The sequence below is a fragment of the Somniosus microcephalus genome, chromosome 4 (genome assembly GCF_052327205.1).
Source record: "Somniosus microcephalus isolate GS21.2 chromosome 4, FLI_Smic_1.0, whole genome shotgun sequence".
Classification (NCBI taxonomy): domain Eukaryota; kingdom Metazoa; phylum Chordata; class Chondrichthyes; order Squaliformes; family Somniosidae; genus Somniosus; species Somniosus microcephalus.
In genome coordinates this window covers 172617154-172634559 of record NC_140990.1, presented here as the reverse complement: position 1 = coordinate 172634559, position 17406 = coordinate 172617154, and the positions used below count along the sequence as shown (strand labels likewise).

General features: G+C 45.1%; 1 protein-coding gene across 2 annotated transcripts in view; it reads left to right on the top strand.

The window, feature by feature from the left end:
- LOC147119992 (partitioning defective 3 homolog B-like) overlaps positions 1 to 17406 on the top strand; it is a 1739115-nt gene that overhangs the window by 1047385 nt on the left and 674324 nt on the right. For both annotated transcript variants that reach the window (XM_085985464.1, XM_085985463.1), the window contains exons 13-15: positions 1162 to 1267; positions 4869 to 4974; positions 6019 to 6149. In XM_085985464.1, the coding sequence (XP_085841590.1) occupies positions 1162 to 1267; positions 4869 to 4974; positions 6019 to 6149 (343 nt within the window). The remainder of the gene's footprint in view (positions 1 to 1161; positions 1268 to 4868; positions 4975 to 6018; positions 6150 to 17406) is intronic.

Genomic DNA, 17406 nt, shown 5'->3' with positions numbered 1-17406 from the left:
TAGGATCTGGAATGCACTGCCTGAAAGGGTGGTGGTGGCAGAGTCGATTGTGACTTTCAAAAGGGAGTTGGATAAGTACTCGAAGGAAAAGAATTTGCAGGGCTACGGGGAAAGGGTGGGGGAGTGGGACTAGCTGAAGTGCTCTTGCAGGGAGCTGGCACGGGGTCGAATGGCCACTTTCTGTGCTGTAACTATTCTGTGATTCTATGTGGGGGCTAACCAGCAAAGCTACTTCAGTGACGTCAGCCAAGTCGATTCCCATGGAGTGCATTTGCTTCACAGCATTGGTCTCTGTGTTTGTCTTGCTTTGCGGCCCATAATGTTCCCTCTCCCCCTCTCTTCCTCGCTCCCTCTCCCCCTCTCTTCCTCGCTCCCTCTCCCCCTCTCTTCCTTGCTCCCTCGCCCCCCGTCTTGCTCGCTCACACCTCCCCCTCATGTTGTCTCATTTTTTTTCTTGTTTCTTTCTTTCGATCTCTTTCTCACCATATTATCTTCAATTACTCATCAACAGCAGTCGGCAGCCTCTTGAAGATTGTCAAATCATTTGAGTAAAAGCCAAAGGAATTGTAACCTACAGACAGCTCCCACTAGTTAAAGTTGAATCTAGGTCCTTGGATATTCCGTCCATTAAAAGTGTCCAAATCTTGAGGAAAGCATAAGGAACCAAGTAGAGAAAAAAAAAAATTAAAGTTAAGTGGGATTTCCTTGTCATGCTTCGACCTCCCTGTTGAGATTAACTGCCATCCTGCAGTACTGGCATGTGGTGGTGGCGGTGCTGGTAGTGAGTGGGGACCGAGAACCGGGAGAAGACACACTCGGCAATCCATTGAATAATGTTCTTGAAGTGATGTTTAAAAATTATCTGCCGCTCTTGAATCCAACAATCAGCAATCAGCAATCTGGTCTTAAAGGTTGCCATGGAAACGCAATGCTATCGGCTGGATAAAGTAAGCTCCAGGTGTCTCAGCCTTTTGGGGGCCTCTCCTGACTTAGAAAAATGACACTGTTGGTCCGTGTACTATGGTAAATTATCAGTTGCCAAATTTGTACATTATAAATGTTGGCTATAAAAAAGGTTTAGCCGGATAGGCAACGTTGTTGATCAAACATTTGCTCAATGTGAGTTGATTAAAGCCTGATAAATGTGCTTTGTATTTTCAGGATCGTCTGGAGGTTGGTGGTATGCAGATACACAACACTCGCAGCATTAATGGTGCCAGCCAGTGGCGTACCCAATCACCTGGTGCCCGAGAGAGGGTGACAATAGGTAAGTACCTGGTACTGTAGAAACAAATTCATTTACCAATGGGGTTAAATTATAAGGACAGGTTGGATAGACTAGGCTTGTGTTCCCTTGAGTATAGAAGACTAAGGGGTGATCTAATTAAGGTGTTTCAGATGATTAAAAGATTCGATAGTGTGGATGACGAGACACTGTTTCCTCTGGTGGGGAAATCCAGAACAAGGGGGCGTAACCTTAAAATTAGAGCCAGGCCGCTCAGGGGTGATGTCAGGAAGCACTTCTTCACACATAGTAGTGGAAATCTGGAAAACTCGCCCTCAAAAAGCTGTTGAGGCTGGGGGATCAGTTGAAAATTTCAAAATCTGAGATTGATTTTTGTTAGACAAGGGCATTAAGGAATATGGAACCAAGGTGGGTAGATAGAGCTAAGAAAAATCAGCCATTTACATTACATAGGATATACGGCACAGAAATAGGCCATTCGGCCCAACAAGTCCATGCCGGCGTTTATGCTCCACTCGAGCCTCCTCCTGTCTTTCCTCATCTAAATCTATCAGCATAACCCTCTATTCCCTTCTCCCTCATATACTTGTCTAGCCTCCCCTTAAATGCATCTATACTTTTCGCTTCAACCACTCCCTGTGGTAGCGAGTTCCACATTCTCACCACTCTTTGGGTAAAGAAGTTTCTTCTGAATTCCCTATTGGATTTCTTGGTGACGATCTTATATTGATGGCCTCTAGTTATGCTCTTCCCCCACAAGTGGAAACATTATCCATGCTATCAAAACCTTTCATAATTTTAAAGACCTCTATTAGGTCACCCCTCAGCCACCTTTTTTCAGGAGGAAAGAGACCCAGCCTGTTCATCCTTTCCTGATATGTATTTCTGGTATCATTCTTGTAAATCTTCTCGGCACCCTTTCCGGTGCCTCGATATCCTGTTTATAATATGGTGACCAGAACTGTACGCAGTACTCTAAGTGTGGTCTAACCAAGGTTCGATACAGGTTTAGCATAACTTCCCTACTTTTCAATTCTATACCTCTAGAAATAAACCCTCGTGCTTGGTTTGCTTTTTTTATGGCCTTGTTAACCTGTGTCGCAACTTTTATTGATTTGTGTATTTGTACTCCAAGATCCCTTTGTTCCTCTACCCCACCTAGACTCATGACCTCCCTATTCTTCCTACCTCACATTTATCTGTGTTGAACTTCATTTGCTAATTATATGCCCATTCTGCAAGTTTATTAATGTCCTCCTGTAATTTGTTGCAGCCCTCCTCCGTATTGACTATCCCTCCCTCCCCCTGCAATTTGGTGTCATCTGCAAATTTAGAAATTGTGTTTTTGATTCCAACGTCTAAATCATGAATATAAATTGTGAACAACAGTGGTGCCAGCACTGATTCTTGTGGAACAGCATTACCCACCTTCTGCCACTGTGAATAGCTACCTTTTTGCCCCTACTCTCTGCTCTCTGTCTTGAAGCCAGCTAGCTATCCATTCTCCAACTTGTCCCCTGACTCTGCATTCTCTGACCTTGTTCATCAGTCTATTATGGGGTACCTTATCGAAGGCCTTTTGAAAATCTAGATAAATTACATCTACTGCATTACCATTGTCTACTCTTTCTGTTACCTCTTCAAAAAATTCAATGAGGTTGGTCAAGCAAGACTTTCCCTTTTGAAATCCATGCTGACTATTCCTTATTATATTTTTGGTTTCTAGATGTTCTTCTATATTCTCCTTTAGTAAGGATTCCATTATTTTTCCTACCACCGATGTTAAGCTAACTGGTCTATAATTCCCTGAACATGTTCTATCCCCCTTCTTAAATATAGGTATTATGTTAACTATCCGCCAGTCCTCTGGCACCACACCTTTTTCTAACTAATTATTAAATATGTGCAGTAATGATCTAATTGAATGGCCTATTCCTATGTTCCTAAGCAGCAAGTTTAAGATACATTAATTTATTGTCTGAATAATAATCCCTGGATTATATACAGTGTTTTATAAAAAAGGAGAATTTATAGAATGGTGTAAGTTGACAGATTGCAGGATACAGTTTGCATCTGTGGTTTGATTCACTGTTGACTTTCTGGTCCCAGTCAGATCATCATTCCTGAGCTGCTGGGACAACAGAAATGATATGCTAAGAAAAGCAGCCAGTCAAGGATGAGTGACGTAGCATGTGAGATTACATAGTTTCTGGACTTTGGAGGAAGGCCGGGAGATTCTCGCAAGGACCTTTCCTTGGAAGTAGAATGTGTGGGGTAAAGTAAAGGGTAGGGCAGATTGTGCAAAGCTTAGGGAAGGAGCGTGCTTGATGGGCCATATGGCTGCATCTTCTTCCATGCTTTATTGTATTCCTTATGTTCCTATCTTTGCAATTTTGTGGGGAGATGAGGTGTGTCTCCAAAGAGAATTAGCACGCCTCAGAGACAGAGCAATCCTGAAGTATTGTCTCACCATCATTGAAATAGGAAGCCTTGCTCCCAGGCATCTGCAAGACATATAGTTGTGCTGGCTGCATGCTGGCATAAGACCAAACCAGCATGACCTCCCTATGTGTTTTGCTTTTCTCTTTCCCTTGCCACCCACCCCCTCCCACTGCAACCAATCCACCATCCATTTTGAGGTGTTTTAATCCATTTTGAGGGTATAGCTGAGGTACACTGTTGGTTATCAGAAAACTTAAGTCCCAGCTCCAGAAGTCCATTTTTTTTGAGACTGCTGTACTCCTTGCAGTCCTCATCATCATTGATTCTGAACCCTGTAGTAAATTACACTCTCACTACTCTCAGCCAAGCATCCACATTGGTACTGATGGCCTGACATCTGCTTCAGATACTCAGCAAGATCACGCACGAAAGTAAAGAAAGAGCCTGCATTTATATAGCGTGGCTTCATGTTCTCCGAATGTACCAAAGTGCTTCACAATCAATGAGTTACTTTTTTGAAGTGCAGTCACTGTTGTTATGTAGGCGAACCTCACATGGAGAACTCCACTGAAGCACATTCCATTACCAAGCACAGAGCTGCAATCATCATAGCTTGTCACACCATAACTGCCACCAGGGTTTAATGCTGTAATTTATCTCAAATAGTACAGGATATTGATGGGGCACTGCATCAGGCCAGTGTTCATGTGATTGCCTACCCTCTCCACATTCACATCTGCGGTTATTTCTCAGCTTCCACTTGGTCATATTGCCACCAGCCTCTGCCACCCCCGGCTCTCACTCAATTTAGGGATGCATCACTGTTTTCGTTTAAGGTCAGTGCCTGGAAGGAGGACTTCTGAAGGGACCGAGTTCTTCAAGATCATGGTCATTTTGTTACTCAGTAGCCTTCCACAGTGGTAGTTTGTGTAAGAGATTTTCAGAGGCAAAGGTTTTCCTGGATCCCAGCCTCTTGGGTGGTGGAATCTGTCCATGCAGTGAATATATAGGATCACACACCTGTTACTTTGTGTCTCCTTTTTACTGATAGTATCCCGCTCCAGTGAACTGATCCACTCATCATTCACTCCCACTGTATAGAATCCAGTCGGCAAAATTGTTTCTAGATCTTGCAGTTTTCAGGGAACTATTTTACAGTCTTGTTCGTTAATGTTTTCAGCGAACGATGAGGGAGAGGATGAAATTCCACCTCCAGTTCCGCCACATCCAGATGAAGAGGAGGCTGCGGGAGTGTACAAAATGTGGTCTTTTCATGAAGATAAGAGGTTCGTAACCAGAAGTTAGCCCGAGTTCTTAAGTTGGTAACGTGCATAGCTAAAGCTTGCTTGAAGTACTGATTGAATCTCTACTGATACTAATTTAGCTCCTCTCACGGTTAGAAGAAAGAAAGAAAGATTTGCAATTATACAGCATCTTTCACAACCTCAGGACGCCGCAAAGCGCTTTACAGCCAATGAAGTACTTTTGAAGTGTAGTCATTGTTGTAATGTAGGAAAAGCGACAGCCAGTTTGCGCAAAGCAAGCTCCCACAAACAGCAGTGTGATAATGACCAGATAATCTGTTATAGTGATGTTGGTTGAGAGATAAATGTTGGGCACAAATGCTTAGAAGAAAGCAATTAAGAATTCAACACAGGGCTGAATATTGATAATTGGTGGCGGTTTTCTTTTGAAGTCAACACTTACTCTTTAATGGGGTAAAATTGAGGAAGGAGAAAATGAATTAAAGAAATGCCTGGCACACGTGCTACCGAGTTACGAGCCATGTCACTCAATCTGAAGTCTCTGCAGAGTGACTAATGTGCTGTTGTGTTTCTGGAGTATTTGTCACTGCTAATATATGTGTTAATAATTTATGCTGTGCGATTGGCCCTGGGCATCCGTAGAAATGTGCCTTCGATTGAATGCCAGAAACATTCCAGAGCAATAGCCCAGCTCCCGTGTCACTGGGCACCATTTGAGTAACTATTCCACCTCTGCAAGGGTTATTATTGATAATAGCACATATGCCAGGCATTTCTTTCATTCATTCATTCACTTTTTTCCCCAGTGTGCTATTTGTGCTCAAGTCTCTGGAGTGGGTCTTGAACCCACAACCTCCTGACTCAGAGGCAAGAGTGCTACCCACTGAGCCACAGCTGACAGTGTAACTATCAAAACACTCCCAACAATGAATGCCCTGCACTGTGGCCCACGTCTGCTGTGCATAGCTACAACAATGCTGCCATCTGATAAGGAGTTTGTTGCAGAAACTTTTTATTTTAATATATTGTTTGGTTCTGCCTGACTCTCTTGCTCTCTCTCTACAGCTCTGAGCTCAATTCTGCTTTGCGATTGCTGCAACAGAGGCCTTTGGCTGGAGCTGCAGAAAGTCAGCCCAGCAACTCTGTCAAGCAGCAGTCTCCCGGCAAAATCAGCGGTTCGAAGAGCATGGATTTGGGTAAGTGCCAAGTGTCCAACCTGTCACATGCAAAACCAATTAAAATAAACAGAATACAGAGAAGATAAATTAAAAATAGGTTGCACCCTATTGCCATTTAACGTGCCAAAACTGAGTGGATTATAGAAATCATCTGAAATCCCAGGATTAAATTAGATCCTCGAGGTCCCCCTGCCATCTGCAGCTTTCTTGTAATCTATACTGTGGTCTTAATGAGATGAAAGTAGTGTTAATGATGGTTAAAAGTAATACTGAAGTGACATTGATTGAAGATGGAGAGAGGCTACATTGATATCACGGTGAAGTGCGATTGTTGCATAAGCCACAGGGGACCATAACTGGGTGATAATAAGTGAGCTCCGTATATTGGAGGTTTCACCGCACCAGTCTGGCAAGTTCCCACCATGCTTCCCGCTCGCTGTTATTCCCATTAGACCCCATGCCGAATGATATCTTTATTATAAATGAAATACTGCGAACTGGCTACACCAGACAACAGCATCTTGCATTTATATAGCACCTTGTAACATAGTAAAACGTCCCAAGGAGCTTCACAGGAATGATTATTAAACAAAATTTGACACCGAACCACATAAGGAGATATTGGGATAGGTGATAAAAAGCTTGGCGAAAGAGGTAGGTTTTAAGGAGGAGAGAGAGGTAGAGAGGCAGAGCGGTTTAGGGAGGGAATTCCAGAGCTTGGGGCCAAGGCGGCTGAAGACACGGCCAGCAATGGTGGGGCCTGTGCTAGTGGCACCGACAATACTATTCACAATATATATCGATGATTTGGATGAGGGAACCAAATGTAATATTTCCAAGTTTGCTGACAGCACAAAACTAGGTGGGATTGTGAGTTGTGAGGAGGATGCAAAGAGGCTTCAAGGCGATTTAGACAAGTTGAGTGAGTGGGCAAATACATGGTAGATGCAGTATAATGTGGATAAATGTGAAGTTATCCACTTTGGCAGGAAAAACAGAAAGGCAGAGTATTATTTAAATGGTGATAGATTGGGAAATGTTGATGTACAAAGGCACCTGGGTGTCCTTGTACACCAGTCACTGAAAGCAAACATGCAGGTGCAGCAAGCAGTTAGGATGGCAAATGGTATGTTGGCCTTCATTGCAAGAGGATTTGAGTACAGGAGCAAAGATGTCTTACTACAGTTGTACAGGGCCTTGGTGAGACCACACCTGAAGTGCTGTGTGCAGTGTTGGTCTCCTTACCCAAGAAAGGATACACTTGCCATAGAACTCAATTGCTACTTGGCCCTAAACAGACAACACAACATGGCTGATTACCTGACCAGGGTAAAGGATAGCAAACTGAGAAAAACCTTGACAATGTACAGACTTAGTGAACATAGCCTGGCGATCGAAAAAAGTAGACACAGGCAGACCCGGCTACCAAGAGAGGACAGGATATGCTCTCACTGCAGTCAGGGAGTGGTGGAGACAGAGATGCACTTCCTCACAGCTTGTAGAAAATATCAGGGCATAAGGGAGAATTTCTACCCAAAATTCACAAAAATATGCCCGGAATTCAGAAATTTGAATGACGACCAAAAACTCCCATACCTACAGGGGAAGAGAGAAATTGTGTAACCTTAGTGGCACACTATGTTACAGCTTGCCATAAACAGAGGGACAACCACTAAATATAAGAAAAGAGTATATACAAATTATATGAATGTATATTTATACACTCAGGGATATATCTGTTTATACACTGTATGGATAGATCTGTATTTTTGTGTACAGCCATGAATGTTTTTCGATGCTTTGGCAACATAAGATGTACCCTGTCATGCCAATAAAGCGATTTGAATTGAATTGAATTGAGTGCAGTGAAGGTTCACCAGACTGATTCCTGGGATGGCAGGACTGTCGTATGAGGAGAGATTGAGTCGACTAGGCCTGTATTCACCAGAGTTTAGCAGAATGAGAGGGGATCTCATTGAAACGTATAAAATTCTGACAGGGCTAGACAGACTGGATGCAGGGAGGATGTTTCCCCTGGCTGGGGGTCTAGAATGAGGGGGTCACAGTCTCAGGATATGGGGTAGGACATTTAGGACTGAGATGAGGAGAAATTTCTTCACTCAGAGGGTGGTGAACCTGTGGAATTCTCTACCACAGAAGGCTGTGGAGGCCAAGTTACTGAATATATTTAAGAAGGAGCTGGATAGATTTCTAGACACAAAAGGCATCAAGGGGTATGGGGAGAGAGCGGGAATATGGTATTGAGATAGAGGATCAGCCATGATCATATTGAATGGCGGACCGGGCTCAAAGGGCTGAATGGCCTACTCCTGCTCCTATTTTTCTATGTTTCTAATACCTCGCAGGTCACGCAGTCACCTATAACCTGAAATTATCCCTGCCGTTATTTGCCAAGACTACCAGGTGGGAATACTAGGCAGAATGGGTCTTCCCAGCCGCTGCACTTGAGAAACCTTGGCAAGTTTACTTTTGGGTTGCCGCTTGCTGTGTGAGACCTGCTCATTGGGAGGGAAGCTGCTACTATAACACAACATAAAAGCAACTATTAAGCAAGTCTACAGAGTTGTGTGTCACTGGCCTGTAACATTATTGGGCTGTCACCAATGTTCCTTTCTAGAGGTCCCGCGCAGCCGGCTCACTGGCTTTTAAATGGAAAAACTGCAGCCCGTTAAAAGGGGCCCGGCGGCCCCCAAAAAAATTAGAGCAAACTTTGCCTGTCACTGGGCTGCGCCACGTGTCACGGAATGCACAGCGTGTCACTGGGCTGTAACTTGGTTACTGGGTCACGATGCATCTTACGGTTGTTTACAGAATAACACACTATGCCTCTCTTCTCATTCCTTCTGCCGAGCACTTAGGGCATGGAAGATAATGCGTAAAATAAAAATTCTTATTGATCTTTGGCTGGCCAATGGCAGGAAATTTCTTGAGGATGACCAACTGGTTTCATCAAGTGCAGAAAGTCTTGGTTTAGAAAAAAGGGCCAAATCTAGTGATGTGGCAACCTTGAATGGTTGGGAAGCAGAAGAAGGCATTGAGAATTTATTCTGAGCTGTAGCATGGCATCATTTGTGGTCTTCCATCCCGGTTTGCATTGCACACTGCTACTTTAACCTTTTGAGTGGCACATTCCCAGCTTCCTTCTTTCCAAATGCAGCCACAATTCATATAATCTGCAAAACCCGATTTCCTGTAATTATCCTGTGAATTTGGAGAGCTCTGCTTGCATTTGACACGATTGTAATGGGCAGTCCTTACACTGCACAGAACCTAGAAGCCAGAACCACTGCTTGCTATGTTGATGCAAAAAATGCTGTGTAAAATGGACATTTTGGTCTGATTTAATGGCAGAAGCTTCTAATGTACACTTCATTGTCCATCCCCCTGATTTAATCCCTCAAAGAAGTTTGGAATCCTAGAGCAATCTGTGCTTATGATCCTCTTGTGCAGCATCTATTGTAGTGGTGACCTTACTTGTAGAATTATATAGCACATTCAACTTATCGTACCTGTGCCGGCTCTCTGAAAGAGCTATCCAATTTGTCCCACTCCCCTGTTCTTTCCTCATAGCCCTGCAAATCTTTCCTTTTTAGTATATATCCAATTCCAAAGTTACTATTGAATCTGCTTCCATCACCCTTTCAGGCAATGCATTCCAGATCATCATAACTCTCTACGTAAAACAGTTTCTACTCATTGTTAATGCAATGCCCTCTTTATTTTGCCAATTATCTTAAATCTGTGTCCTCTGGTTACCGACCCTCCTGTCAGTAGAAATAGTTTCACCCTATCTACTCTATCAAAACTGCATATAATTATGAATATCTCTATTAAGTTTCCCCTTAATCTTCACTGCTGTAAGGAGAACAATCCCAGTTGGAGCTGTGTTTTTTTAAAATTAATTCTGGTGCTTGTGGGCATCGCTAGCAAGGCCAACATTTATTGCCCATCCTTAGTTGCCCTCGAGAAGGTGGTGGTGAGCCGCTGCCTTAAGAGTGTGTGGTGAGGGTGCTCCCATAGTGTTGTTAGGGAGGGAGTTCCAAGATTTTGACCCAGTGATGATGAAGGAACAGTGATATATGTACAAGTCGGAGCAGGCTCGAGGGGCTGAATGGCCTACCCCTGTTCCTATTTTCCACCCAGGACAAGCCACCCCTTCCAGAACACGAGAGTCGGCGGAGACAACTGCGAGGGTGGGTGGCAGGAGAGAATTTAATTGCATGCTGAATTTTCTTTTCAATTTGATGTATAAATACTTGAAGGAAAGGCCAGTGCAACCAAGGTACAGAAATACATTTGGTTTTTATAAAGAGAGCCCGAGGCGCAGGTAGGCCCCACAGCAGCAGCGGCAGCAGTGCGGACCTGGGAGGCACGGTGAGGTGGCGGCAGTGATATAAAGATAGCCCGAGGCGCAGGTAGGCCCCACAGCAGCGGCGGCGGCAGTGCAGACCTGGGAGGAGCGGCGAGGCAGCAGCGGCGATACCAATTCAGCACCGGCAGAATTTTCAAAGAGTGACTTAAGAAGTCAAAAGTGACGTCGGCACAAGGGGAGGGAGCTGATTTGAGGCCAGTGTCGGGAGCGGAGAGAGCGACGGTACACGGCTTACCAATCTCACAGACCGGCGGCGGCGTTCCAGAGCCACGACACGATTCAAAAATTGACGCGGGCAAGAGGAAGCAGCTGATTGGGTGAGTACGGCCAGGTGAGTATTTATACTACTCTATAGTTTGACAGTTAAGATTAATAGTTTATAAAATTTAGACGGTCTTAATTTTTGTGGTTATAGTTTCTAAGGTCCCTGTTGTATATCGGGGAGTGCTAGTAACCAAGGGCCAAGAGTATATCTTTTAATTGTAGTGTAATTAGTGGTATTGGTTTGATTTAAATTAATTAAAGGGTAAGTCATGCCAGGACAGCTCGGCCCCATGGCATGCTCCTCCTGCGCTATGTGGGAAATCAGGGACACTTCCTGTGTCCCTGACGACCATGTGTGCAGGAAGTGTATCCAGCTGCAGCTACTGACAGACCGCATTGCGGCGCTGGAGCTGCGAATGGATACATACTGGAGCATTTGCGATGCTGAGGACATCGTGGATAGCACGTTTAGGGAGTTGGTCACACCGCAGGTAAAGGCTGCACAGGCAGGGAGGGAATGGGTGACCACCAGGCAGAGTAGTAGGCGCAGGCAGGTAGTGCAGGGGCCCCCTGTGGCCATCCCCCTCTCAAACAGATATACCAATTTGGATATTGTTGAGGGAGATGGCTTATCGGGGGAAGGCAGCAGCAGCCAACTTCCTGGTACCGTGGGTGGTTCTGCTGCACAGAACGGGAGGAAAAAGAGCGGGAGAGCTATAGTGATAGGGGATTCCATTGTAAGGGGAATAGATAGACGTTTCTGCGGCCGCAAACGAGACTCCAGGATGGTATGTTGCCTCCCTGGTGCAAGGGTCAAGAATGTCTCGGGGCGGCTGCAGGGCATTCTGGAGGGGGAGGGTGAACAGGGTGCATATAGGTACCAACGATACAGGTAAAAACCGGGATAAGGTCCTAAAAGCTGAATACAGGGAGTTAGGAGGTAAATTAAAAAATAGGACCTCAAAGGTAGTAATCTCAGGATTGCTAGCAGTGCCACGTGCTAGCCAGAGTATAAATAGAAGGATAGAAACATAGAAACATAGAAGATAGGAGCAGGAGTACGCCATTTGGCCCCTCAAGCCTGCTCCGCCATTCAATGAGATCATGGCTGATCATCCAAATTCAGTACCCTGTTCCTGCCTTCTCTCTATATCCCTTGATCCCGTTAGCTTTAAGAAATATATCCAACTCCTTCTTGAATATATTTAATGAATTGGCCTCTACTGCCTTCTTTGGCAGAGAATTCCACAGGTTCACCACTCTCTGGGTGAAGAAATTCCTCCTCATCTCTGTCCTAAATGGCTTACCCCTTATCCTTAGACTGTGACCCCTGGTTCTGGACTCCCCGACCATCGGGAACATCCTTCCAGCATCTAGTCTGTCTAGTCCTGTTAGAATTTTATAAGTTTCAATGAGATCCCCTCTCATTCTTCTAAACTCCAGTGAGTACAAGCCCAATCGACCCAATCTCTCCTCATACGTCATTCCTGCCATCCCAGGTATCAGCCTGGTGAATCTTCGCTGCACTCCTTCCATGGCAAGAACATCCTTCCTCAGATAAGGCGACCAAAACTGCACGCAATACTCAAGGTGTGGTCTCACCAAGGCCCTGTACAACTGCAGCAAGACATCCTTGTTCCTGTACTCAAACCCTCTCGCTACGAAGGCCAACATGCCATTTGCCTTCTTAACCGCATGCTGCACCTGCATGCTTACTTTCAGCGACTGGTGCACAAGGACGCCCAGGTCTCGTTGCACTTTCCCTTCTCCCAATCTAATGTCGTTCAGATAATTTGAGGCCAGTGGACTCTAGCATTTTCCCCACTACCGATGTCAGACTTACCGGTCTATAATTCCCCGTTTTCTCTCTACCACGTTTTTGAATAGTGGGGTTACATTAGCTACCCTCCAATCCATGGGAACTGTTCCAGAGTCTATAACATTTTGGAAGATGACCAGCAATGCATCTACTATTTCTACTTCTAGGGCCACTTCCTTAAGTACCCTATGATGTAGATTATCAGGGGATTTATCGGCCTTCAATCCCATCAATTTCCCCAACACCATTTCCCTACAAATACAGATTTCATTCAGTTCCTCCCTCTCATTAGACCCTATGGCCTAGAAATTTGGTGGGCTGCGCCACCAGTTAGCGCCGAAAGAGGGCACTTAGTGGGTTTAGTGCCACTGGCTGTGCCTCCCGCGAAATTTAGTGGGTCGCTAATGGCGGTGTTAGCCATTAGCGCTGTGTCGCCACCGATGACATCATCGGTGTGCGCAGCGCCCCGCTACCGCCCCGATCGCCAAATTTGGTAGTGCCCCCGCTGTAACGCCGGTCACAATTTGCGACCGGTTCAGGGGGCCCACCTGCGGCGGTAAGAGATGCGGGGCGGCCATTTTTTTTGCTGGCCGCCTGCCAGCACCTCTTCGCGCAGCCGTCCCCGGCCTCCTGAGCACCCCCCCCTCCCACCCCGCGCTATGCCGGCTGTCTCCCAAGAGCCCGGCACTTCTGCTCGGTGCCGAGCTCTTTTGCCGGCACTCGTAATCTCAGATCGCGCTGCAGCAGGCCCCTCCCCTTTAAGAAGGGGAAGAAGGCCTGCAGTACCGCAGCGCGCCGTGCCGCAGCGTGTGGCACTGCGGCACGTTGCGCTGCGATTTTCAGTTGCAGCGCCACAAGACGGATGCGGGGCGCCTCGAGTAGCACCGCGCTTCCGTTTGGGGCGCTCAAACTGAATTTCTGGCGGGCGCTCGCGACTCCTTCCGGGGCGGTACTTCCGGCGCCCTGGCGAGACTTTTGTGTCCTCCTTTGTGAAGACAGAACCACAGTATGTATTTAATTGGTCTGCCATTTCTTTGTTCCCCATTATAAATTCCCCTGATTCTGACTGCAAGGGACCTACGCTTGACTTCACCAATCTTTTTCTCTTCACATATCTATAGAAGCTTTTACAGTCAGTTTTTATGTTACCTGCAAGCTTAATCTCATATGCTATTTTCCCCCTCTTAATTAATCCCTTTGTCCTCCTTTGCTGAATCCTAAACTGCTCCCAATCCTCAGGTTTGCTGCTTTTTCTGGCCAATTTATATGTCCTCTCCTTGGATCTTATGCTATCCCTAATTTCCCTTGTTAGCCACGGTTGAGTCAACTTTTTTGTTTGATTTTTATGCCAAACAGGGATGAACAAATTCTGTAGTTCATCCATGCAATCTTTAAATGTTTGCCATTGCCTATCCACCGTCAACCCATTAAGTAACGTTCCCCAATCCATCCTAGCCAACTCATGCCTCATACCATCGTAGTTTCCTTTATTTAAATTCAGGACCCTAGTCTCCGAGTCAAATACTTCACGCTCTAACTTAATGAAGAATTCTATCATATTATGATCGCTCTGCCCCAAGCGGCCTCGCACAACAAGATTGCTAATTAATCCTTTCGCATTACATAATACCCAGTCTAAAATAGCCTGATCTCTAGTTGGTTCCTCGACATATTGGTCCAGGAAACCATCCCGTATACACTCCAGGAATTCCTCCTCCACAGCATTGTTACTAATTTGGTTAGCCCAATCTATATGTATGTTAAAGTCACCCATGATAACTGCTGTGCCCTTATTGCACGCGTCTCTAATTTCCCATTTAATGCCATCCCCAACCTCAGCATTACTGTTTGGGAGTCTGTATACAACTTCCACTAACGTTTTCTGCCCCTTGGTATTTCTCAGCTCTACCCATACAGATTCCACATCATCAGAGCTAATATCCTTCCTTACTATTGTGTTAATCTCCTCTTTAACCAGCAATGCTACCCCACCTCCTTTTCCTTTTGCCTGTCTTTCCTGAATATTGAATACCCCTGGATGTTAAATTCCCAGCCTTGGTCACCCTGGAGCCATGTCTCCGTAATCCCAATTATATCATATCCGTTTACATCTATTTGCGCAGCTAATTCATCCACCTTATTACGAATGCTCCTCGCATTAAGACACAAAGCCTTCAGGCTTGTTTTTTTTAACACTCTTAGACCTTTTAGAATTATTACTTAACTGTGGCCATGTTTTATTTACACCCTTTATTTCTCTGGCTGCCACTTTTGCTTTTCTCCTTCCTGACTTTTGCTTCTATCCTTGCTTCCCTTTCCTTTGTCTCCCTGCACAGATTCCCAACCCCCTGTCATTTTAGTTTAAACCCTCCCCAACAGCACAAGCAAACACTCCCCCTAGGACAACAGTCCCGGTCCTGCCCAGGTGCAAACCGTCCAGTTTGTACTGGTCCCACCTCCCCCAGAACCGGTTTCAGTGTCCCAGGAATTTGAATCCCTCCCCCTTGCACCATTCCTCTAGCCACATATTCATCTGAAATATCTGAAATAAATACATACTTTGGTTCTGTCTTCACAAAGGAGGACACAAATAACCTCCCAAAGATGTCGGGCAACATAGGGTCTAATGAAAGGGAGGAACTGATAGAAATCAGTATTTTTAGGGAAATGGTGTTTGGGAAATTGATGGGATTGAGGGCTGATAAATCCCCAGGGCCTGATAATCTACATCCTAGGGTACTTAAGGAAGTGGCCCTAGAAATAGTAGATGCATTGCTGGTCATCTTCCAAAATTCGATAGACTCTGGAACAGTACCCATGGATTGGCGGTAGCTAATGTTACCCCACTGTTCAAAAAGGGTGGCAGAGAGAAAACGGGGAATTACAGACTGTTAAGCCTGACATTGGTAGTGGGGAAAATGCTAGAATCCATTATAAAGGATGTAATAGCAGAGCACTTGGAAAAAAGTGACCGGATCGGACAAAGTCAACATGGATTTACAAAAGGTAAATCGTGCTTGACTAATCTACTGGAATTTTTTGAGGATGTAACTGGTAAAATAGATAAGGGAGAACCAGTGGATGTGGTGTATTTGGATTTTCAAAAGGCTTTCAATAAGTTCCCGCATAAGAGATTAGCGTGTAAAATTAAAGCACATGGGATTGGGGGCAAAGTATTGACTTGGATAGAGAACTGGTTGGCAGACAGAAAGCAAAGAGTTGGAATAAACGGGTCCTTTTCCGAGTGGCAGGCAGTGACTAGTGGGGTACCGCAGGGATCGGTCCTTGGACCCCAGATATTCACAATATATAGTAATGATCTGGACGAGGGAACTAGATGTAATATCTCCAAGTTTGCAGACGACACAAAGCTGGGTGGGCGTGTGTGCTGTGAGGAGGATGCCGAGAAACTCCAGTATGATTTGGACAGGTTGGGTGATTGGGCAGAAGCATGGCAGATGCAATATAACGTGGATAAATGCGAGGTTATCCACTTTGGTGTCAAAAACAGGAAGGCAGATTATTATCTAAATGGCAATAGATTGGGAGAAGGGGAATTGCGAAGAGACCTGGGCGTCCTTGTGCACCAGTTGCTGAAGGTAAGCATGCAGGTGCAGCAGGCGGTTAAGAAGGCAAATGGTATGTTGGCCTTCATAGCGAGAGGATTTGAGTACAGGAGCAAGGATGTCTTGTTGCAGTTGCACAGGGCCTTGGTGAGACCACACCTTGAGTATTGTGTGCAGTTTTGGTCGTCTTATCTGAGGAGGAATGTTCTTGCCGTGGAGGGAGTGCAGCGAAGATTCACCAGACTGATACCTGGGATGGCAGGAATGACGTATGAGGAGAGATTGGGTCGATTGGGCTTATATTCACTGGAGTTTAGAAGAATGAGAGGGGATCTCATTGAAACTTATAAAATTCTAACAGGACTAGACAGACTAGATGCAGGAAGGATGTTCCCGATGGCGGGGGAGTCCAGAACCAGGGGTCACAGTCTAAAGATAAGGGTTAAGCCATTTAGGACAGAGATGAGGAGGAATTTCTTCACCCAGAGAGTGGTGAACCTGTGGCATTCTCTACCACAAAAGGCAGTTGAGGCCAATTCATTAAATATATTCAAGAAGGAGTTAGATATATTTCTTAAGTCTAAAGGGATCAAGGGATATGGGGAGAAAGCAGGGACAGGATTCTGAATTTGGATGATCAGCCATGATCTCATTAAATGGCAGAACAGGCTCGAGGGGCCAAATGGCCTACTCCTGCTCCAATCTTCTATGTTTTTATGTTAACTTTTTTGTAAGAAAAAGTGTATAACTGGCTTTGTGAACTGTTTGTACATTTTTAAAATAAAACGCACAGGTTTCTTTCCTTTTTGACTTCTCTGCTTAGAACGGTTAAATCCAATAGTTCAGGGGCATTCCTTTGTAAGATCAAGTGTCTGGTCAGATACCATGGGACTGGAGTTTGGATAATGGCTGTAAGTCATTAGGGCAGCACTCTCTAGTTGAACTCTTGCAGTTGGGCATTGATTTATAACCTGGTGCTTCCTCTTAATCATTTCTTTCAAGTGCATGTCTAGTTGAGAGTAAGAAAATAAATTTTCCCCCTGCACAAAATTGGGGCAAGCAGTTTATTTGATACTCCAGGGGCGATTTTCTCACTGGAGGTGGGTTTGAAACATGCCTCCACTGATAGTTTTCAAAAAATTGAGATTTTCCCCATGATTGGCCACTTGATTTCAGAGGTGTGGGATGCCCTTGGTCAATTAGTGTTTTGGGACTGAAATTTGCCTCTGCTGA